The 24030-nt window shown below is 33.9% G+C and overlaps 1 protein-coding gene across 6 annotated transcripts in view; it reads left to right on the top strand.

The window, feature by feature from the left end:
- Window positions 1–24030, top strand: part of RYR2 (ryanodine receptor 2) — a 401127-nt gene that overhangs the window by 310737 nt on the left and 66360 nt on the right. For 3 of the 6 annotated variants that reach the window (XM_050316682.1, XM_050316684.1, XM_050316681.1), the window contains 12 exons: window positions 1994–2043; window positions 5760–5820; window positions 7527–7765; window positions 9967–10048; window positions 12133–12287; window positions 13593–13913; window positions 15261–15501; window positions 15904–15991; window positions 17017–17109; window positions 17538–17708; window positions 18642–18701; window positions 22886–23020. In XM_050316682.1, the coding sequence (XP_050172639.1) occupies window positions 1994–2043; window positions 5760–5820; window positions 7527–7765; window positions 9967–10048; window positions 12133–12287; window positions 13593–13913; window positions 15261–15501; window positions 15904–15991; window positions 17017–17109; window positions 17538–17708; window positions 18642–18701; window positions 22886–23020 (1696 nt within the window). The remainder of the gene's footprint in view (window positions 1–1993; window positions 2044–5759; window positions 5821–7526; window positions 7766–9966; window positions 10049–12132; window positions 12288–13592; window positions 13914–15260; window positions 15502–15903; window positions 15992–17016; window positions 17110–17537; window positions 17709–18641; window positions 18702–22885; window positions 23021–24030) is intronic. The other 3 variants (XM_050316687.1, XM_050316685.1, XM_050316683.1) reach the window with 1 other exon arrangement.

The following is a 24030-nucleotide window of genomic DNA, read 5'->3' as shown; positions in this document are numbered from 1 at the left end:
TGAATAATAGCTATAACTACCCCTGATGAGCAATTTATTTCCTAGTTATCAACACAAAGATATAGAAACTACACTGAATGATCCATTTCCTGAAGGGTTGTTTTGGGATATTTTAATAGATTGCCAAATTTTTTTGTGTATTTTTTTTCCCTTACAGTATTACAAAAACCTGAATTTTGGATTTTCAGTTGAGTTTTCTTTTTAGATTTGTTTGAGTGCACCTCCTGCGTAGGATTTACTTCAAGCTAAGGGAAGTTCCTGGCTGCTTTCTTTCTCCAATGAAGATAAACTTGCATTCATTAAGCTATGAAAGAGTATAATTTTGGGTATTGATAAGGCAGTGAGAGTGTTAACATATGCAAAAACCATTCCATATTCAGCAAATACAGTAAATTTGGATCTTTTTTTCTGGCAAATATGGGTCAGACATCTTCCTGAAATGTGGTGGCATTATATTCCATATTCCTTGTAGCCCTTCTCTTCAGTACTGGGCTTTTTGCATTTCTTATCCAGTAGACCATCTGACAGATTCTAGTACTACTGCATTTGTATAAAACTGGTTCTGGACATGAATCTAAATACTGGCCATTTGGACTTATTTATGTATTTAACCTTAAACTAATTACATGGGAGATTGCAAGTTCAGTGTCATTTTGTGAAAGCATAGCATCTATTGAATGGTACAGTCAATTGAGTAACATTTGTATATCAGAACATAAAATAGATTGTGAGCTATTTGTATCATTGCTAGAATGGACACAACATCTACATGATGCCTACATGCTTCTATTCAGCTTTTCGTATTGGACTTGGGGAACCAGGGTCCTCATAAAGAAATATATAGTAAATGTCTGCATCATGGAATAAAAAGTGAACAGAGATTCCTGAACATGCACCCAACAGACTCATTTCTAAAATAGAACAGTTGTTGTTGCTAAAGTGGATCACTGTGCACTGGCTAATTAGCTGTATTCAGTACCACATTAACCTGGCTGTTGTGATTCTGGACATAAGTGTTTTCATTTGACACCATGCTCTTGTCTGTCAATGGAACAACATGTTCAGATCTCATCCATAAGCTGTATAGACATGCTTATTGTATATTTTGCTTATAAGTGCGAGGCTAATAAATATCCAGTGTGCCTAATGATTAAGTAGCTTAATAAAATGTCATTATATTATTCTTGCCATTTATAGTAGATGAAGGGGGTTTGCAGCATAAAATAATAACACCAAGATGGATGTTGTTCTTGGTTAAAAGTCTCACACAAAACAAATCATGAAGATTGAACAAATCCCTCCCAAATATGGAGGCCGGGTCAGTTTGGGTAGGGCAGCTTGCTCCTGCTTCGGTGAATTAACATGCAACTTCATTCTTCATTGTTCTCAAAGGAGCACTGCTCATCAGCACAGGAAGTAGTTCAAATGTGAAATTAAGTCATTGTTCACATCCATTTTTATTATTTTAAAACATTTTAGAGGCTACTTCTTATGTTAAATGTTTAAAAAGAAACACATTTGAAAAGAAATTTTTACTGTATTCAAGTTTACAAGATCCTAATTGAACTAGTTAAACATTTGCCATCACACACTTCAATTAAACTGATTCCCTTACCTTTTTTTTTCAAATTGTCAGTGGTATCCTGAATAGCACAATGATTGCATTTTACTTCTTAAAACTTGATGATTATTTCCTTGTGGGTTATTGTTTAGGACGCTTTTATATTAATTAGCTTTGCTTTTAATTTTTTTTTTGTTTCTTTAATTATAATATGTGCTTATTTAACCATGTTTGTTAAGGATATGCACTTAAAAACTCTTTCTTTAGTACTCTGTCCCACATTCTGCTCAGACAATTGATTCTTTCTGCGTGACATCATGTTGCTTTTCCTGCTCATATATCAGCTGTTATTTTTTCTTTCTTCTCCCCCCCTCCCTCCCTGATTTTTTTCCTTCTCCCTTCTCTTCTCTTTTGTTTTTCTTTTGTCTTCAGCCTGTTCTGCAAACTTGGAGTTCTTGTCAGGCATAGGATTTCACTGTTTGGTAAGGAGACCCTTGACAAATACTAGCATGGCCATCACTTGGTTTTCTTTGCCATTTTTGCATTGTGTTATGTGCTGCTTTGTTGCATGCTGCATGGCAGAAATGCATGGTCTACACAGACCACTACACATCATTTAGACTGGCAGACCACAGAATTTATTAGATGGAATAAAAAGCTTTTGTAGTTATCAGTTTGGGGGGTTTTGTTTAGTTTTCCGTGTGTCTTAACTAATATCTGGATTTCATTATCCTACCAAAGAATTTTGCTGAATAACTTATAATTACTAATTCATTATTTTATCCTAAATAATTTGGGAAAAACATCACCAAACTGCACATTTGTATTGGAAAGTCATTAAGAAAAATTTGAAGTGGGCTGAAATGCTTAGTTATGTTCTGTGGAATTCTTGAATATTCCCAGATCTGCTTGACTCCACATACGCATGTGTACTATCTTTCTGACATTATGTGACTTTAGCAGGAGCTCTGTGTTTGTCTTATGCCATGTGAAAATCACTTAATTGAAGTAATTTACTTTGCAATTTTTTCTTATGCCATGAGAGTTGAAAGGAAAGTTGAAATAGTACATCCTATGCATCCGTAAGTTGTATGATGGGTGCAGTGCAAACTTCAACATACGTGAACATACCTAAATGGGTAATTTCTAGTGAATTAAAATTTGATTAAGGTAACATGCATCTAACTCAATTCCTGCATATTTCATTTAATTTGAAGGGAAGGAACTCACTGCAGCAATGTGGTGTTTAAAAAGTTTACAGACTGTTATGAAAACTATTAAAATGAGAAGAAAGATCATAAGTTATTTTGGGATATCACTTTTAAATGTTTTGAGATGAGCTGAGTGAATTTCCCTGTAAAACCAAAAGATCATAAGAGGAATGCAGCTGGGTGGCATTGTTACAGCTTTTTCTGAAGGGTGGAGTATGTCACAGGCGTGCGCATAAGTTCTGATTTATGCCATAGGTTGCTTCTTCAAAGAATGAAATAGCTCAGGTATACTATTAGAATTTTGTAAATATTTTTTGTTATTGTGTGCATTTGGCTTTCAGACTTTTTTTTTTTTCTAAAATGAGTCACAGTTGAAATCAAAAATCGAAATCAACCTCTCTTCAGTACTAAAGAAAAGATCTTTTCCACTCCACATCTCAGCTTGCTTATCTCCTGTTGAAGTGGCAGGAGATAAGTTAGATAGGATCAGATAACTATTCCCTATGGCTACAGTTTGGTTTTTAACTCTTCCCTAGACTGCAGTAACTAACAGAATAGAAAATCTTTATGCCAACACTGTGTTTTTATCCATTAATTATGACAAGATCACCATAAGATTATGGAGCATGGTTGGATTGTTTACTGTGGACCTACTAAGTCAACTCAAAGTCACCTTACAGTTTGCCTTACCTTGACAGTGAACTGCATCATGTTAGAAAACCTGATCAACAGAGTTGCACTTACTCCAGCAAAGACAAGGACTGTGTAGAAGAGGGAAGAATGCTTATAAGGATGCCTCTGAGTACAGCTGGGGTCTAGAGAGTTATTTGTGCATTTTGGAGACATCTTCAGTGAGCAAGGGTGCTTCACTGCATCTTCAGTGCTTCACTGCATCTTCAGTGAGCATCCTGTTGTGGATAGTGAGGAGTTTGCTATAACAAATAACAAAATGCTATATAGTTTTACTATGTAGGTATTTTATATTACTGTGAATTTGAATGGTACTTCTGAATATACAGCTGCATTTATGAAAATCATTAGTGAAAGTCAGGTAGCTTAAGCTGTATATAAAAGTCTTGATAAATTGGGATATTAGGCATGTAAGTCTTCTAGAGGAAACTTAAATAGTTAATCACATTTGATATCTAAGACAGTTATTTAGATTGTGGAATTGTAATTCAACATGGAAACATTATTTCCTACACTGTGAAAGTAGATTTTGACCCTAATAGTTTGTTTATTGTTTGAGAGCTGTAGCTGTGCATCAGGAAGACTGTATTGACTTTTTTCGTTATTATTACTGGGCTGAAATTCAAAGATTTTAGTGAATAATTTTGATGAATTGAGCATTTCAATTTATATTTTCTCAATTTAAAAAGCACGTTTATGTCAGTAGTTTGATTCAATTTTGTTTAAATCTCTAGTAAGGAATTCTATTCTAGAGCAGGTTGCTGAGTGGATTTGTGGCTGCCTCATCCCTGCACGTGTTCAAGGCCAGGTTGGATGGACCTTTGAGCAACCCGGTCTGGTGGAAGGTGTCCCCAGCCCCCCTGACAGGGTGGTTGGAACTGGATAATCTTTTGAGGTCCCTTCCAACCCAAACCATTCCATGATTCTATGACAGTCTAATCCACAATCCAAGTCCAGTTTGCTTTGAGTACTTCCCTTTATGCCTGTGCTGTCATTAGCACAGTCTTGCACTCTCTGCATCAACACTGGCACTGATATCACCAGAGCAGCAAAATAATAAAGAAAAAAATGGAATCTGACAAAAAGAATCCTTTGGAGTGGTGTTTTTGGTAGGATTTGAGATCATCTCAGCTTCGTTATCTGCTCTCTGTATTGATCACAAGTGCCAGTGAAAAAAAGGGTGGGGCCTGACTAGGGGCAGCTGTGGAAGTTATGGTTCAGTTTTGTTTAATCTACTGTGGATGAACACTATGGCAATATCTCCAATTTTGGTAGCATAGTACAGTTTCTCAGTGCTACAACAAACCTCTCACACCTTCCTTGCAATTTATCTCTTTAAATCTCTAATTCACTGAGTTACTAATTTTAGTTGTGTGTTTGCTTATATTTTTAAGTGAAATAACCACCAGTAATAAAGTATAATGCACCGTATCACTGTATGCAGATCACAGTATTTACAGAAATACATCTTAAACCTTCAATTTTTTTCTAATTTTTTCATCAACTGAGAAAATTTAAAGAGACACAATAAAAGGTAGCTCTATTTTTTCAGAATTTTGTTTAAAAAAACCCAAATGTATTAGGTAAGCTGTGGTTCAGATTTTTGTAGCCTACATGTGTCTTGTATTTAAAAAGTGAACTTACCGGAAAGAGGCTTGTACAAGGCAACATTTTGGGATATATGTATGTATACAAGGCATGTTGTGTGTAAGTCCTATTTTTACATATATAACAAGGAAAAATAATGGAAAATATTATAGAATATGTGTATTATGTCATAGATTGTTACTCATGTGGACCACATCTAACCAAGCTATAAATGGCTACAGCCTATGGGTAACACCAGGGAACTAACTTTTATTATGACATTTTATACAGATGTTCTCTTCCTGCAATATCAGCTTTTGAAAATTAACAGCTTTTATGTTACTGAGAGGAGAAAGATAAATGTCCAGATAAACTTGAATTAATTGAAGCAAAATTTATAGAAATTAAGGGAAAACCAGACAATACACTGCAGCTCTTATTAACCCCACGTTTAAGTGCTTCCATCTTGACTGCCTCAGCTATTTGATGAGAGATGCTTTACTGGCTATAGTTACTGCATTTGTGTAAACAAGGCTAAGACAAAAGAATGCATGTTTTTTAACTTGGATGTTAAAATTATGCAGAAGTTCCGTTGCTCTTCTGCTATGTCATTTATTCTTTCATTAAATCCAGAGATACAGTTAGCAGAGTGCCAATATGCTACCCACTATGCTCAGTTTAATTGGTGGATCATTTTCCCCCCTTTTTAGGAAATGATGCCACATCAATAGTCAACTGTCTTCACATACTGGGCCAGACTTTGGATGCGAGGTAATACTGATTATATTTTCTAAAGTACAAAGAAAATCAAGGATAAGGAGTAAAATGTGCAGTCATATTTGTCCTGTCTGTGTAAGGCTACTGAATTTCAACACTCAAGGAGTTACCAGGCTGAAAAGAATCCCCCTTGCAAAGTAGGTAAATTACTAGGATTTGACAGGGCACTATTTGTAGGTTACACTTTCAACTTTGGTAAGGAACAATGGTGTCCAGAAACTGCTGGCTATTAATTCATCTGGTTTTAATCATGTGACTTTCTTAAAAATGCAATAAAATTAGAAGTATTTCAGTATTTTGCTTGCACTGTTTAATCAATTAATTCAGGAGTTAAATGAACACGGAGTGCTGTAAATTTGTCTCACAGAGTGTCTTCTTTGTAAAATTAATTCAGGTTCTTATTTGAAAAAAAACCCAACAAATAACCCAGACCCTTTACGGGTATAATTCAGTATTACTTTTAAGTTAATTGAGCTGCCTGACCCATTGTTAGGTTCTTAGATGAAAAAACCTTCATATATTGGATGGTAATGTGTTGCTTTTTGTTTACTGTACATTCAGCCATCTATGCTGATGGTTGTTAGATCTTTGCAGCTGTGAAAGAAAATATGGTAGTTTAAACTATCTCCATGGAAATTTCAGTGTAACTTGTTTCACTTTGCATGTAGTCTCAAAAATTGACTGTATTACATGCAGGTAGCTCTTTTTCTCAGTATATTTGCAGTGGCTTAAATGGACAAGTTTTGCTTTCCATTTGCTATGGAGTGGTCATGATCATGGTCACTAATATGGCTCATGGTAATCTTTTATGTTTCAATATCTTGGATTTTTGATCTTAAATTGTCCATGCTCTATGTAATTGTATAGATGAAGTACAGATACAGATGAAGATCACTAATTTAGCTCTTGGTAGAGATGTAAAAATAGCTCCAGATAGGGATTAAGGAATTCATGGGAATAACATGTAAGTTTGAAGATGTTGCCATTGAAACTGTATATATTTACTCTTTGAAATAAGCAATCAAAGAGAAAAACTGAACTAATACTAAATTTACAGAAGAACATCACCTGAGTTTCAGTTATCTTAAAAAAAGGATTTCTGTAATTGAGCTACTTAAAACAAATAAGGTAATAATTCTTCTGAATTACATCCTTGCATTATGATGTTAGAGTTATTTAATGAATGCATTTATTTATTTACTCCTTTATTTGTTTATTTTTTATTTTTAAACAGGTGTGTTTGTTTTACTCATTCCTTTTTGATGCCCTTATTTTGGAGGCAGAAATATGACTGTCATGGTTGGGAAGACGTCTTGAGTTCTAGCTTGAGATAGTTCTTCCCTTTCTAGAGTCAGAAATTTCTCATTCTTCGTTTTGTTGGTGTTGTGTTTTTTTTGTTGGTTTGGTTTGGTTTGGTTTCTTTTCCCCTCTGAAATTAAATGAGTAAATTAATAAGTTTATAAATTTTAAAGGACTTTATTTTCTCATCAGGAAACCAAATAAAGTATCCTTGTGTTCTGCAGGATACCTATGAAACTTGTCAGTCAGTTATTCTGCTTTGAGAAGATTTTACAATATTAAAAGATGAAAGATTTTTCTTCAGATCTCTATTATCTATTTCATATCATCTGAGACTAAACTTTATTCCATACTTGTCTAATAGAATATTCTTTTTCATTCTTTTTGCATGCTATAAACAGGACTGTGATGAAAACTGGTCTGGAATCTGTTAGGATGGCATTGAGAGCATTTTTGGACAATGCTGCTGAGGATTTGGAGAAAACAATGGAAAATCTTAAGCAAGGCCAGTTTACACACAGCAGAAACCAGCCAAAAGGAGTTACACAAATCATTAATTATACCACAGTTGCTCTCCTGCCAGTGCTATCTTCATTATTTGAGCATATAGGACAGCACCAGTTTGGGGAAGATTTGATATGTATGTATCATGCATCATATTATCATGTATGTATGTAGAAATGACATGCCACTAAAATATCTGTTGTAGCATGTAGGAAGCATTAGTAGACATTCATTTCCATTAGAGAAGGACAAATTCTATGTCATTTTGACAAAATTGTCATAGATTTAATCAAACATTTGCTGTAATCAACCAAAAACAGTCTGCAGGTTTTAGTGGACATTTTGTAAATTATTAAAGCAGATGTGGCTGTGATTAGAAAGTCAGAAGGATTGATTTTGTTTATAACTTTACTGTAGATTTACTGTGGCTTTCTTCTTTTGTGAGAAGTCATTTTGTGCAAGTTAATTTGCCTTTTCTCTGTCTATAAATAAGGTTATACTACAAGAATGATGTTATACCATCATACATGCACCTTGACTCAGCTTCAGTTAGCAGGGAATCTGGGTGGGTGCATCTTAAATTCTAAGGAAAAGGGAAAAGTGGAAGGAGCTCCTGAAGAATTCAGGCACCAGAGAAGGGAATGTGTATGAGACCCTGTATATGGGGTTTCTGTAGAGATTCTGAATACAGCAGATTCAGTATTCTTTATTTTCCCAAACCTAGTATTGGCAACACAGTATTTTGCAGACTTTGCAGTCTGCACATAAAGGTTTAATTTTATATATTTTAGGAACTCACAGAAATTTTGCTGTCCAGACTGCACTAAAGGAGGCAGTTCTGAAGTAGAGTTAACTCAGTTATGAAAATTCATGAAAAGGATCTGGCAGAAAAGAATATCAAGGGTTTCTTTCCCTCTTTTTAGAATCCGTAAAAAGTGTTATTTAAAATAGCATTAAAAGAACTCTTTGAAATTTTGGAGTTGTATTGATGGTTTTGAATGTCATGAGATATAAACAATCTCTTCTCTCATTAAATTATTTCTGTAAGATTAAGGAGACTGTGATGGTGTGCAGAAAAAGTATTTGTGGGGTTCACATACTTCACTTGTTCATCATAAACCACTGTTTTAGACATCAGCAAGTTCATGCCTTATATAGTTTTTGATCTCTGGTATTCTGTGTTTTAAAACTTAATAATTAGCTTTGTATACCTTATCACTTAAGTCGGTGTTCTTAACCAGCCATTCTGTATACATCACACTGGTGTAAAACACCCAATATAGAATTCATAAACTGAGAAAGAATAAATTATTAAAATTGTGCCTATTTGTTTTATCTAGAGCATAGGTGAAAAAACTGTTTTTTCTTGCACAAAATTTATCTTTACATCTTGTTGTGAATAACATTATCTTATTTGTACAAGCATTTTGACGTGGTTCTTGTACCTAAGAGTACTAGGTATAGAGTATTCCATGGGAGTAGCATGTACAAAGGTGTACCTGAGGTTACTATTATTGTGTAAAAACACTCAACTTCAAGATGATCTGAACTAAAATCATGGTACAGGAAAGGGCCAAGCCATGTAGCTTTGATACAATATCTTGTAGGCTCTCCCAGCCCATGAAGTCTTATCCTGTTTTACTCACAATATTTCATTGCATGTTAGGGGATAATATTAGCACTGTAGGAGACACTAGGAAAGATATCTGTGGCAAGAATGGGATTGTTCTCCTTCTTGATGGTACTTACACTGTTACGCTATTACTGCAGAGTACACTAGAAAAGCAATTTTCAAATAGATATTAAGATTATTCTCGCATATTTGTTACTGAAACATTTGATAATTTTAAAACATCCTTTGGTGAAGTATTCATAAGGACTAAAAGATTATTATTTTTTAATCCTTTGTCAGTGTAAAGTGTAAATCAAGTACATGCAATTAGCTAGTATCTGTGCCTAAATTTTAAAAAAAATATAAACTCTAATTAAAATAGGTATCTGTTTCACTGATTTCCTTTCTTTTGTACAATGGTCTATTTGTAAAGGTGTCACATGTTGGTTGCCATTAATTTCAGAAAGTTAGTGCACTAGTGAAATACGTCTACTGTCTTAGCTGTTAACATGATATTGAAGTGAATGGAAGTTTTGAGTAAAAACTATAGCACTCAGTGGTCCAAAGACTTTCTGTATTTAGTGAGTGATTTCTGTGGATTTCAGTGAATTGCCTTTGACATCTTAATATTATTAATTCAGTTACTGTAGAAGGAAATGTATTTTAATTCTAGGGAAATTGCAGAGAAAAATCTCTTTATAAATAAATTTTTTTCTTCTTTTTAGTGGAAGATGTTCAGGTCTCCTGTTACAGAATATTGGCCAGTTTATATGCTCTGGGAACTAGCAAGAGTATCTATGTAGAGCGGTAAGAAAGAAAAGTGTTCTTTGTTTTTAATATTTGTGTTTATATTTAGCGTCATGACTTTGCAGTTCAGAAATAAGTATAAGAAGAGATTGTTGTTGCAAAGATATCTTGAGAGAAAAAATGATGCTCAGATATTAAGTGTAATGCATCTTCATTTGTTATAATAAACTAAAAATATTGCATTATATGCTTGTCAAAATATATTTCTTAATTAAAACAAAAATCAAAAAATTATCTGACTTTATAATAAATAGGACCTATTTGAGGGTCAACTGAGGCATTGTAAAATTATGTCATTCAGCTCAGCAATTGTTACAATTCTTCCTTATATAGTGTTTAATTTTGTTTTATATTTCTTTCTTGTTATCCTGAGTTAAATTTAATTTGTCACTTGTACAACACTACTTCTTTTCTAGCTCAATTACGCAGGGAAATGAGGCCTTATAATTGCTTTTTTATGCATCTGTGTATCTGGCCCCCGCCCCTCCAAGTTACATTTGGTCTGTGTAAGCCATGTTTGGCCAAAAAATGTAGATACTTAGATAATTCAGTTCTTAAAACTGAATAGTTGAACTACAGTGACTAGAACTGCTCTGAAGGAAGGCTAAATGGAATTCATACATTTCAGATAGTGGCAGCAGTAATCTAGCAAGTTAACTGTTTAGGAAGTCACACTCTTTAGCAAATCCACCTGTGCATAACTCCAGAGCACCCCAGTGACATACCATTGCTTATTTGGTGGCAGTATCATAGGAAACATTATGAAGAAAGGTTGGGACCAATATTTAAGTTAAAAAATACACACCTGTGGAAAACCAGGTCTCCTTCAGGTCTCCTTCATTTCATTAAGGAGATAAATTTAACTTATTTTGCTGTTTGGCAAATTAACTATATGGAATTTGGTTTTAAGACAAAATATTTCCGTGTGACTATTTTTATATGTGATTGTCTACAACCATTATTGCAGGTGAAAAGCATATAGCATGCTCTTTTTAGGTGTATGTGATGGATGTGTGATTTGCTTATGAAGACTTAATGAAAAGAGAAAAAAAAGGAAGAAGGAGCAAACAGTATAAATAATAACGGGAATGAAGTTAGATTTAACAAAATAAAGTTTAATGAGTTCGATCTAGAAAGAATAACCTCTCCAAAAATGAGATAAACTATAGAATGAAGATGAATCTTTTAAAATCACAAAATCATTCTTGAGGCCTTTTTTTTTCTTTTAACTTGAAAGTTCATGACTCTCCTGGATTCAAATTCTCTTGGATATCTGGCACCTGTGTGACTCAGCCTCAGCTAGAAGTTTCTGACCTCTCTGAAATCTGCTGTGATCAATTGAATTGGAAATCATAAAGAATAGTTTTAATTGTCCCTTGAAGGACCCAAGTGAAGTGACAGGGGCTTGCTTATTTCTTACTAGAGACAGACTTTTTAAAATTTTGACACACTGAAGGAATTTTTATTATCAAATTTTTTATTATCAAATAAATCAAATATATTTAAAGACATTAAAGGAATGTTTTTGTAAAAAGCTTTGCGAGTTATTGATCATTAGAAGCAATTTTTATTCACTGAAGAACTTTCTTACTAGACCAAGCATGAAAGTGATTGTCACTATTTCTCAGGAAAAGGAAATATCACTCAAATGAAATGATAGATGTTTTTGGTCTCATGTTCCATCTGTTAGCTTTGTGTTAATAGTAGTGATTATAAAGTCAGTAAAGCTAAGAGAAAAGTAATAAAACAGAAGGCATTGTTAAAATTACTTTGGTTTTTCCCTGCATGTTTCTCATTTTCTGTAAGCTAAGTAGGCCACCTTTGACATTTTATATCTTAACATTTCATTCATATATTAGAAGAGAGTTGCTAAACTTCAATTTCTATTATCTCTTCTTGTGTTGATGATCCTAATAATGTAGTGGCTTATCTCTTTGAAATGTGTTCATCTTAAAATAAAACCCCAAGGTGTAGTCAAGCACTGATGACCATATAACTCCACTGGCGTTCCCTTCCAGCCTTACCCATTCTGTGATTCTGTGATCAAAGGTGTGTATACTTACTGGTGTTTTGTTAATTCACAGGCAACGATCAGCACTGGGAGAATGCTTGGCTGCTTTCTCAGGTGCCTTTCCAGTGGCTTTTTTGGAAACTCATTTGAACAAACATAATATCTACTCAATCTACAATACCAAGAATGCGAGAGAAAGAGCAGGTATTTCCAGGAACTCACGTAATGGTTAGGAAAACACTATTTCACCAGAAATGCTTCTTGCCTTAATATGTGTGGATTTGAATACATTTTATAGTGCAAGAATTTTCTTGTCATATCTTGTTTGTATTTCTTTCCTAAACCAATGATAAGTCTGGTAAAACTGAATATTTTAAGTTCCTAAGCTTACTGATTTAATTTTGAGATCCCATTCTCAAAATACCACTTTGGAATCAATGTAATGAAGAGACTTTGCACATTTTAAGTACCTCAGTTGTTACGTATCTGATGATAAACTTAGGTATTCTCATCAGTAACTTTGGTTCCTCAGTTTACATACACAATATTGAGTCCCTAAAACATAAATACTTGCAATTTAAGGAAAATATCTTTGCTGTATTAATTACATATTATACCCTTATAAAGTAAATACATAGAGTAGTATGTAAATTGCTTTTTATTTTGTTTGACATACAAGACAGTACAGATACTTTCCAGTAACATTATATATGTTTATTTTGCATATACCTTTATATTCTACTCTTGATGTTTCTTATGCTGTAACATGATTATAGAATGTACACAACCTGTCCTTGCAATAAATAGAAGTTGCAGTAGAAGTGTACAAGCTCTGCATATTTGTGGAGTGTGAATTATATCACAGATACAGATAGATGACAGTATGTTTGTGTAAGATGACAGTTTATAATGACATCCATTTTATAACTTCACCTTTTGTAAAAAAAAAAAGAGAGCATACCAGATTTGTTCTCCAGTGAGCTGTAGTATCTTAACTTGAAAATATCAACAACTATGCATTCTTGCCATATATATTCTAGCAATCTTAATATATCTAGAAGGATAAACCACTGTATTTTCAATGATTTTTAAACAGAAAATTGAACTTATTTTCCAAAATTGTATTAATCTGAAGGAGACTCTTTGATGTCCATGTAAAATGTATTGAGTCTATGTGGAGAAGATAATGTTTTTTCAAAAAAGATTAACCTTCAAAGTTAGAAAACAATTTTGAAATTTAAGTTTTATTTTGAATGTAGAAAGGCACATCTGATTTCTCTGAATTCATTCTATAATATTTACATTATTGAAACTTTCATATAGGAATTATTTTAATTATAGAAATTTTTATATAAACAGTTTATTGCTCAATAGTATAAAAGGACATGTATTTTTATTCTTTTGTTTGTTTTTTTCTTTGAATTAGAAGACTGTAAATGTAAATAGAAAACAAAAATTGTATTGAATAGCAAAAAAAGAATTACTTTCCTTCTGTGACTTAATTTATTGATTTTTGGATTTTTTTTTCAATAGTTCTCAATTTGCCTACTAGTGTAGAAGAGGTTTGCCCAAATATTCCTTCCTTGGTGAAGTTAATGGAAGAAATCGTGGAACTGGCAGAGTCTGGTATTCGTTACACACAAATGCCACACATCATGGAAGTGATACTGCCTATGCTATGCAGTTACATGTCACACTGGTGGGAACATGGGCCAGAAAACAATCCCGACAAGGCTGAAATGTGTTGCACAGCCTTGACATCAGAGCACATGAACACTCTCTTGGGTAACATATTGAAAATCATCTATAACAATCTTGGTATTGATGAAGGAGCCTGGATGAAGAGATTGGCAGGTAAGATGTAAAAATAAATTATAAAGCAAGCAAATGTGTGTGTATTCAGAATGTATAGATATATACACACACACACACTCTGAATTACTCTGTATTTACTGTGTTAAAGATGGAGTAGAAGAACACTCATATTTTTACATTTTTAAACCATAAAAAACCTTGATGAACTGGAAATATTCAGTATAAAGAAAAAGCAATATGTTGTAGTCTCTTAATAAGTAGTATAAGAAGTACATTAGACTATTTCTTTTTCCTCAGAATATACACATATGCATTTTGCAGTATATTGAATTCAAGGGTTATTGTTATTTGGCTAATTTTCATTATATAGCAGGTTTCCTTTTGCAGGCATTGTACAGTTCTTTGCTATTCTGTGTGAGTGCTGGATCCTTAAAATGTGGTTTTGAAGGTGTATATCTAAGATATCCATTACAATAAAATCTGGAAATGTTCATGTCATTTTAGTAATCCTTACATTAACTTCATTGCAATAACATCTTAAAAGTTATTTAAAACCACTTTATTTCTCAGTGTTACAGTCTCTGAGGAAAAGTCACTTCAGTGGCGTGGATTCAATTTTTCAATTAGACTTTCTTATGATTTTCAAGTACTTGCTGTAATAGTAATTTCATTCATGGTAGCACTCTGAATTCCTAGTCTTTTGAGGGTTAGTAATGTAATGTACTCTAAGGATAGGTGGTAACTGACAAATTCTTTGTAATTTAATCAATATATTACAAATGAGTTTGCACTAATGGGCCCAATGCTAATTTACATATTTGTTCTTATGAGTAGATTTGCAAAAGCTTGTGCTAATGAGTCTGACATGAACGGTCGTCTCATTTGTGTCTACATGCAAGTCTTCCTAACATGCATAAGAAATACAGGCAGGCTGTTTCCTTAGGTTTTCAAATAACCAGGGAATGTTTTTGAGTTCCACTTCACACAAGTTAAAAAGCAAAGTTCAAAAGGGAGGCCAGTAGCTGAGAAAACTTGTGTGTGCATTATGTAGCTATCTATACATGTATCCACCCACATACCATTAAACAACTTCTACATTGCTCAGTAAAACTATATGGACAAATACCATTCTGACAGAATACCGGTAAGAAGGTATTTCAATTTTTATGATCTTGCAAGCTTAGTCTGCCCTCACAGTGACAAACTGAACTGACTTTGTGAAATCCTGACCACATTTAATTCTGGGCAAAACTTCTGCTGATTTCAATGGGGGCAGGATTTTACTTTGTAGCCTAGAAATGAGACTCAAGGAAGTGGGAAAAGGTAAAAGTTTTTATTTATATTTTGTGGCCAGGTATATATTATAATATTCATTGCCTTAAATAGTGTTTTCCCAGCCCATCATAAGTAAAGCGAAGCCACAGCTCTTAAAGACACACTTCCTTCCACTGATGGATAAACTAAAGAAAAAAGCAGCAGTGGTTGTATCGGATGAAGAACATCTAAGAGCAGAAGGCAGAGGTGACATGTCGGAGTCTGAACTGCTCATCCTAGATGAGTTCACCACTTTGGCACGGGACCTCTATGCCTTCTACCCTTTGTTGATTAGATTTGTGGACTATAACAGGTATGTGGAGAGGAATAGGTCAGTGAAGCTCATAAAACCTTCCTGTTTATTGATACCATTTCTTATCCCTTGATATGCCTAGCACTGAATTAAAGTAGCTTTTACTCAGTCTGACAATCTTGAAGTTGCTCAAGCTAATGCTTTGTGACTTTTAGGAGGAGCTGGGGTATTTTTCAGCAGAAAACAAAAAAATTGCAGTCAAAATCTATTGGATTAGACCAAGGATTAATGTAGAAGGATTTAAAGGGTTTTGAAATAGGACAGCAAAAAGCCACCAGAAAGGATTAAAAGCATGCATGCTTGGTTTTGTTGACATGTATCCTTGTAAAATGTTGTACACTGATTTCAAAGTATAAAGACAGTGAGGATCATCGGCATTTTTACCCTTTTACCAAATTTTAGGGCAAAATGGCTGAAGGAGCCTAACCCTGAAGCGGAAGAGTTGTTCCGCATGGTGGCTGAGGTCTTCATTTACTGGTCAAAGTCTCATGTAAGTAATTTCTTGATAAATATTTGTTTTAATGAGGTTTTTAAAAAAGTAGATCAAATATGTTTGTAAAACACATTTAGTGACAGAATTGAAACTGCAGATGGGAAGGTATTAATGACTTCCACATTTCTGACACTATTGAAATTGCACAGTAGCTATGAGAGTTGATAAAGATTTTGTAACATAAGAACACTGATTGTAGATATTTTACTTACAGATTCTTTTTTGTTGTTGTTGTTGTGGGTTTTCTCCTTGTTTGGGTTTTTTTAAATATTTTTTTAATATATTAAGCTCATTGTTTTGTGTCCTTTTTTTTTTTTTTTTTTTTTTTTCCTACCCCATAGCCTTTTTATAACCAGACATAATCAGGCACAGGATTCAGTGAACACCAGAACACAAAGAATTAAAAAAGCAAAAGAGACTAAATACTTTCATCTCTGTATGGACTGTTGGCTATACTAAATGTCTTTTTTGCCATAACTTCAATTCCTTCATGAGAAACAAGATGCCTTTTAAATTCTATACTTGTACCTGAATTTAACTGTAATATTTAACACCACTATTCACAAAAACTTGTTACACAGTAGATACTGGATCATCAAACTACTTGTGTACTCACAAGCTCAGTCTTTTATTTAAAAATTTTCTTATGTATCTGAATATAGTGAAAATTTATAAAGGAGCAAAAATTAAGTGAATATTTACTAGTGAGGAAAATCCTGGACAACGTTTTTATTTTGAATTGGAGGAGGAATGAGACTTTTATCATGTCTGTTTAATAGCTAGAGAAACATTTCCTTCTCTCTAACATGGAAAAAACCCCTCAAATGTACAACCACCTTAGCTATGCCATGCAAATAAATGTGAAATTCAAGGACATTATTTATCATCTGTTAATTTTTACTCTTCTTGTCTTATCTTGTGGATTTTACAGATTTCCAGTTAATTTAAACTTTTATTTAAGACATGTTTAGATAGATTACTCAAATAAGTGCTTCTAACTGAGATTTTCTGTATATTTCCAGAATTTCAAAAGGGAAGAGCAGAACTTTGTGGTACAAAATGAAATCAACAACATGTCTTTCCTTATCAGTGACACCAAATCTAAGATGTCTAAGGTAGTGTAAAGATCTTTATATTTCTCTTGTTACAAAGGAGGAGGAGACAGGAGGACTCCAGAGAAGTGCTTTTTTTTGTTTGATTTTTATTTTAGTGAATTTAGGGGTTTTTTGTGGGGTTTGGGTTTTTTGATGGTGTTTGTTCATTTGTTTGGAAAGGTTTTGTTGGTTAGTGGATTTTGTAATAAGATCTGTTGAAAACCCTGGGTTGAGATTCAAAACACAGTCATTTGAGAAACACGGTGGACTTTACAGATATTGGTGCAAAATGTTGGCAGTGGTATAATGGCAGTACCATTGGATACAGTTGCACCTGTATAGGTAATAAGGAGATTTTCAAACCAGAGACAATTAGAAAGTTGCTAGTACAATTCTTTTATTTAATATGAGATTTTTTTTTTTTCTTTCGTCTTTGCTTTATTCTGAAGGCAGCAGTTTCTGACCAGGAGAGGAAGAAGATGAAGCGAAAAGGTGACCGGTACTCTATGCAGACCTCTCTCATTGTGGCAGCACTGAAGAGATTACTTCCCATCGGCCTAAACATTTGTGCTCCTGGAGACCAAGAGCTAATTGCACTGGCCAAAAATCGATTTAGCATGGTAGGTGCTCTTTTTGCACTTGCAAAAGGTAGAAATATTTTACTAACGAAATTATTTGAGTATTTCACCCTGTGTTCATCTTATAGTGTGACACAGAGAAACATGACTATAATTCCATAATATAAAGGCACAATGGATGATTATGGTAAATAGTTATCTGCATATAGTTCTCATGGCTTAAAACATTTCAGTTTGGACATACTTATCTTCTATATGATCAGTAGATGAATAAAGTTGACATTGTTAAATTAAAAGTTATTCTTCTCTTTTAATTTTTAATGCTGAGTTTGCTATATTTTATGAAGCTTGAATTTAGAAATAAAATTAAGGACTAGATGTTTCCTAGATTCTATGCCCAATATCATAACTAATTCCTTTTGGTCACTCTCATGTGGATGCAAGAGGTTTTGTAGGTATAGACTGATTTAAAACTGATTCTTCTGGGTGTAAAATCACAGTGCAATAAAGTGATTGTAATTTGGAATATACTCCTTTCTTAAGTAGTGATACTCCATACACCCTGCCAGGTTATGACCTTTGGGCAGAAGAACTGAATGTTATATAGGATAAAAGATTTCAAAAAAACCCAGAAATCAAATCAGAGAAGGCTGTGTTCATGTTATTGGTTTTATTTGAATCATTTTATTGTTCAAATTTTGGTTACATGTATACTAGTAATTTTAATTCAGACTTGCATTAGTGTGTTACTGTGATCAAATATGTATGATGCCATCCAGAATTTGTTACTGCAAGCTTGCATATGGCTAGTTCTGGCCTGGTTCAAAAAAGATTTGTCTCTGAGATTTTCCTCAGTCTTCCACACCGTCAGTTTTATTCATCATCCAATGAAACCTAAGACTGATATTTAATGAATCATAACTTTTCCTAATTACCTTCTATTCCTAATTCATATGATTTGTAATCCATTGGCAGAAAGATACTGAAGATGAAGTACGAGATGTCATCCGCAGTAATCTTCACCTTCAGGGCAAGGTAATCTATATGCATTTTTTAAATATGCTTTTTCTTCCTTTGAATTCATTTGTTGGTGCCGTAAAATGACAACCTGCCTTGGTTCATTAGGATAACTTGTAGTCCCTTTTTCTCTTCTGTCAAGTAGCTTGTTCATGTCAATTGCTAAATGGTAGGCTTTTGATTTGTGTACATATGCATCATGTATGATAATATGTGGGGCTTCAAATCCTTTGCTATGCACAGCATTAATATGAAATTGGAGCTGGAAGCATCGTTTAGCACTGTTTAAACTCCACCTACTATTATTTGAGAAAAAATCTGCAAAATGCTTAGAGTTACTTAGTTTCAATTTGAACTGTAAAGGAAAAGGGAGCCTTGGCATACATTGTAAAGTGAAAAACCTTTAGTTTCCTAAGTTTTTTTCCTGACTTTCAGCAGCCCAGGGAAAAGCAGGTATTTTGGGAAAAAAGTCAGGTTTTATTACTGAATTCCAGTTAGTACGAGATGAATAGCCCTAGAGAAAAATTCCTGAAATGGCCAGTGTAGTTGAAAAGTTTTATTATCGTTTCAAATAATGACAAAGAAGCCAGAATATGGAAGTATAATGAAAATGTAATAAAATTACGCCTCTCCTCCATTGAAGGAAGAATTGTACCTATGGATGATGCTTTATTTAGTATTGTCCTTTATCTCCTCCCCCTGCGTTGTGTTTTATTCACCTCAAGAAAAAAACTAACTAGTATTTCCTGTGCTCATAAAAAGGTCACAAGAGAGTAAACATGTGAGTTGAAAATCTGATGTGTTTTTTTTGGTTTTTTTTTTTAAGGGTATTTAAGAATCATCCAAAAGTCTAGATTCTACCGCAATCAGTGCATGGCAATAATAATTTTTTTTAATGAGCTCGTAATAGGATAATTATTCCTGAATAATATGTGAAGATTAATCTTTTCCCATCATGTTTTCATTGTTTTGCTTCCATGTCAAGCAAGATTATGGGGAGGTTGGGGTTTCTGGGAGCTCACAAGAAGATGCATCGTTTTGCAAAGCTGACAGTTAGCATTTTTCTTAAAATACCGCAAATAAAAATCCACTAGCTTTAAATTATAGGGATTGCACATAGAAAATTTACCACTGAAAGCAAAACTTGAAATACTTATGCATATATAGTAAATATTGTTACATACTGAGAAGCAGAAGAAAACACACAGGCGAAGTACTAGGAAGAAAAGAGCATTTCTGAAGATCTTAATGTAAGCAGTGTGCATGCCATGAACATAAAAACCTTAAATGTGAGGTGATTTTGTGAATAAACTTCAGTAGTGTTCTCGTAATGATGAAAATAGATATTTCTGTTCTGGTTTTTTTTCAGTATGTCTATATTGTCATTTTGTGAACCATGCAGTTTTAAGTCTTCCCTGGCATTTCATGTTGCTATTTAACACTTGTCTTCCTGGTTTAACTACTTCAGTTTCTGTTTTGTTTCTTCAGTGTTACATTCTGCTCTTAAGAAATTTCTGTCTGTTACTGCTTTGTTGACTATAAGGAATGATACATCTTAACACCTTGACCCATGCTTTCTCTTCAGAAACTTCCTGTGCTTCAATTAGAAGTTTGCTATTATTAGGCAGTATATCACCTCCTTTCTTTATACAACATGAGAATAAAAGTGCTTTTAAATTTCTTAGATTGATGAAATTACTCAGGGCCTTGATTATTAAAAAGGCAGTAATCTTAGTTAATCCAGCTGTAAGTGACTTTAGATTTTCCTGTTCTGAAATGAATTCCCAGTGGAAGATGAAAATCTGAAAGAGAACCACATAATAGATAGATAACAAAACTAAACAGCTATTGTAGCTGTCTTGGTTTTATAGCTATTTACATACCTCTTTAGCAGCTTTGAAAAGCTCTAAATTTGACCTGCGTGTGAAAAGTAGTCAACTCAACTACAGAAAATATTAATCGTTTATCACTGCCATATTCTAGAGTTCACATGAAACCTAAGTGTGTATCTTAATTACTTAAAAGTATAATGTATAAAGTTAAATTCAGTAGTTATGTGCAAAGCACAGTATAATTTATGCCGTAATTCTCTGGTGTCATTAGCATTCAGTCACCGTTGTGAATGACTCAAGTACATGTCAGGTACAGCCAAGTATGATGTTTCTTGTTAAGGAAAATGATGCTATCGTGCTCTATGCATACACTACCCTTTTGTCATCTGATTGAGTAAAACATAAAAAGAATGTGGGTCAAATGGTCTCATAAAGTTAAATTATTATTTAATGCTATGAATTAGTGTGTAACTTAGTTATAATGGTGTTTGTGTGAAGTGGCTTTCAAAACATAGGAAAAATACTATTTTTTGAAAGGCTGGTTTTCTTCCAGTCATAACAATATTCATTCTTCAAATGGTGTTTTCTGTTAACTACCTGCTTCTCACAGACACTGTGTTCTGTCATTTATGTTAGAGCTAAAATTAATCTTGATTTCTCTTTGGAAAAAAGCACTGTTTGAGAATCATCCCTCTGAATCTTTAGGCTATTAATGTTGTGGCATCTGTTTCATGCATTTGTCTACCTTTGTCTACATTTGTCTTCACCCTGTTTCTGTCTTTCCTTTCCTTGCATGCCTGCATGCTGTTACTCAGTACCGAGCCTTTTATTTCAAGAAATTGATGACGAAACTTGCATTCATTTTGACATGGATGAAGCTCAAGTCACCAAAATCTTCTTCCAGCCATTCTAATTCACACCTTGAAATGTCAACTACTCATACCCTTAGAAAACTACCTATACAAAAAAGCTGTACCTTGGTAGAATGTGAGAAGTCCTCAGATCAAAAGACATCTCCACCTCTGATTAAAAAGTCTTTTGTGGACTATCCATTCATGATGATCCAGTCAAATGCTCACACAAAGACTGTGGATGTGACAGTTGTTAAGAAATGGAAAAGCCGAAAGGTGGAAGAAATGCCTGCCAATTGTGGCTTTCTAGGTTGTAATAAACTATTATTGAACGACTGTGTAAGTTTATAATAATTCCTGGAACTTGATTAAACTGTGTATCTTAAGATGTTTTGTGGAGGTGAAGTAGCATTATTGTCTCACCTTAGGCACAAATTGAAATCCGCAGAGATTTGTTAGACAAGGAAGTGTTGAGTTCAAGCCTTATTTGAGTCTGTACTGTTTAGGCCCCTAACTGCTCTAGGCATCCAGGCCAATGTGATTGAAACATTAACTGCATTACCAGGAATGATCACTGGCCACAGTTCTCAGAAAAATGGGTTAGGCATTGCATTTGTCATCAGTATCACTGGCACAGTAAATAGTTGCAAACTGTGTTGCATCAGCATTGATTAGCAGGTCTGGGGAGACAAAATAAACCAAAAGAGAGATAATTAATTATAAAACAGAGAAGTAAAGAGCAGTAAAATAGAAAAAAATGAAATGTAAGGAGACATTTTAGAAAAAAATATGGATTTTTTACACTTCTTTATAATTTTTCCTAAATTAACTTGTCATTTTTTAACTGGTAATTGATAAAATAAGGATTTTCTAACAATTGATAAAAAAATTTAAAAGTAGACATAAATAATAGTAATACTGCTCATTTCCATGACTGAAAATGAAGTAATTATAACTACTAGAGCAACAATTTCAATTAGTTTATTAATATTGGCTTTTTAATGGGAAAGTCAGTGTACTAAGTTATGCCTGTCAACCTCATATTCATTACTTTTCTCAAATAATGTATTGTTTACTGGTGCCAGTGCTATTTTTTGTCCCATGATCATTTGCTGTTTGTATGATTATTAGCACTTTAGTTCTCTGGAATAGGTTGCCCCCAGAAACTGTGGATGCATGATCCCTGGAAGTGTTCAAAGTCAGGTTGGACAGGGCTTTGAGCAATCTGGTCTCATGGAAGGTGTCCTTGCCCATGGCAGAGGGGTTGGAACTAGATGGTCTTTAAGGTCCCTTCCAACCCAAAACATTTTTATGGAAGCTCTTAAAAATATTGCACAAATGAGTCTTTAGTTTTGGTCTCACAGACAGTATAGTGGATACTTTATGGGTTTGCCACGTAAAGGTGCTGGTTAGCCATAAAAAGTGCTTCCGTTGACCTTTGCTGCAGTCTATACTCATTAAACTGAACCTATGTTTGGAACGTTTTGACTTTGTGACATGTGAAATCTTTCTCCTGCAGCTTGAGGATCCCGCCATTAGGTGGCAGATGGCACTTTACAAAGATTTACCAAACAGGACTGAAGATTGCTCAGATCCAGAGAAGACTGTGGAAAGGGTCCTTGATATAGCTAATGTACTGTTTCACCTGGAGCAGGTTAGACATATTTTACCAATTCCATTGCTTCTTAATCTGAATAAAAATATTTACTCTTTTATTTATCCTTTCACCTGCTGTATTTAATGTTATACTCTTTTTTCTTTACTTTGATGGCTACTGTTTACATGCTTAGTCTTGTGTTTTCTAATCAAATCTTGTGGTCATATTGATCACACAGTGTGTTTGCAGCAGATCTGAAAATAATTTGTTTGACCAGCATGGCCAACTCATATATTCCTTGCTGCATTCAAAAAACAGTATAAGCAAGTTGGAGGAATCGTTTTTTCTGCGAAAGTTCTGCCAGAGTCTTAAGCTATTTAAGAGTCTGCTACAGAGCTCTATTATATTATCTATTTTTTTTTATGAACTTCCCATGTGACTGGATCTAGAGTGAGTTTCATTTAAATAATTCTCTATTTTATTTTGTATCTTTCTTCCCACTAGCATTATTCTTTAAAATTTGAAATAAAAAATCTCTTATATTGATACATCTTAGAGGTCAAAGACTACTTGGTAAATTAGTTTTGCCATTTTATTTATTTAATTGTTACTTGTTTTGCACATCATTTTTACTCTGTGTTTTCCAGGCTTTTCCTTTTAAAATGTACTGAAGAAACAGGACATTAACTTGGAGGGTGTTGATGGGTTTGAGTATTTATGAGTTTAAGGATGCAACTGATGGTTGCACACTGCAAACTATAAACTGTCTGCATGTAAAATTTACTCAAGATTTATTTTTTTTCCTTTTCAAAGAACATTTGAGAATTCAAGGCTTTCTTGCCTTCTCCTTAGATCAGTTAATTTCACTTAGAAGCTTGGCACAGGATTTCGGATCTGATGTCAGGAAGTTTCCATGTCATGATGAGATCACTGTAGGAACCTGAGAGATATGTGAATGTGCTCTGCAGCAAGTGTGCTGATGTGAATACTGCGTTCTGTCTGTTTCATCACACAACTCTTCTTAATATAGTGCTTCAAGTTCAGCACCCTTACACAGTTTGGTAGAG

Source organism: Myiozetetes cayanensis, unplaced genomic scaffold (assembly GCF_022539395.1).
Source record: "Myiozetetes cayanensis isolate MyiCay16 unplaced genomic scaffold, myiCay2020 scf2-11, whole genome shotgun sequence".
NCBI classification, from domain to species: Eukaryota; Metazoa; Chordata; class Aves; order Passeriformes; family Tyrannidae; genus Myiozetetes; species Myiozetetes cayanensis.
The sequence above is the reverse complement of the archived record's forward strand: the minus strand, read 5'-3'. Positions and strand labels throughout refer to the sequence as shown.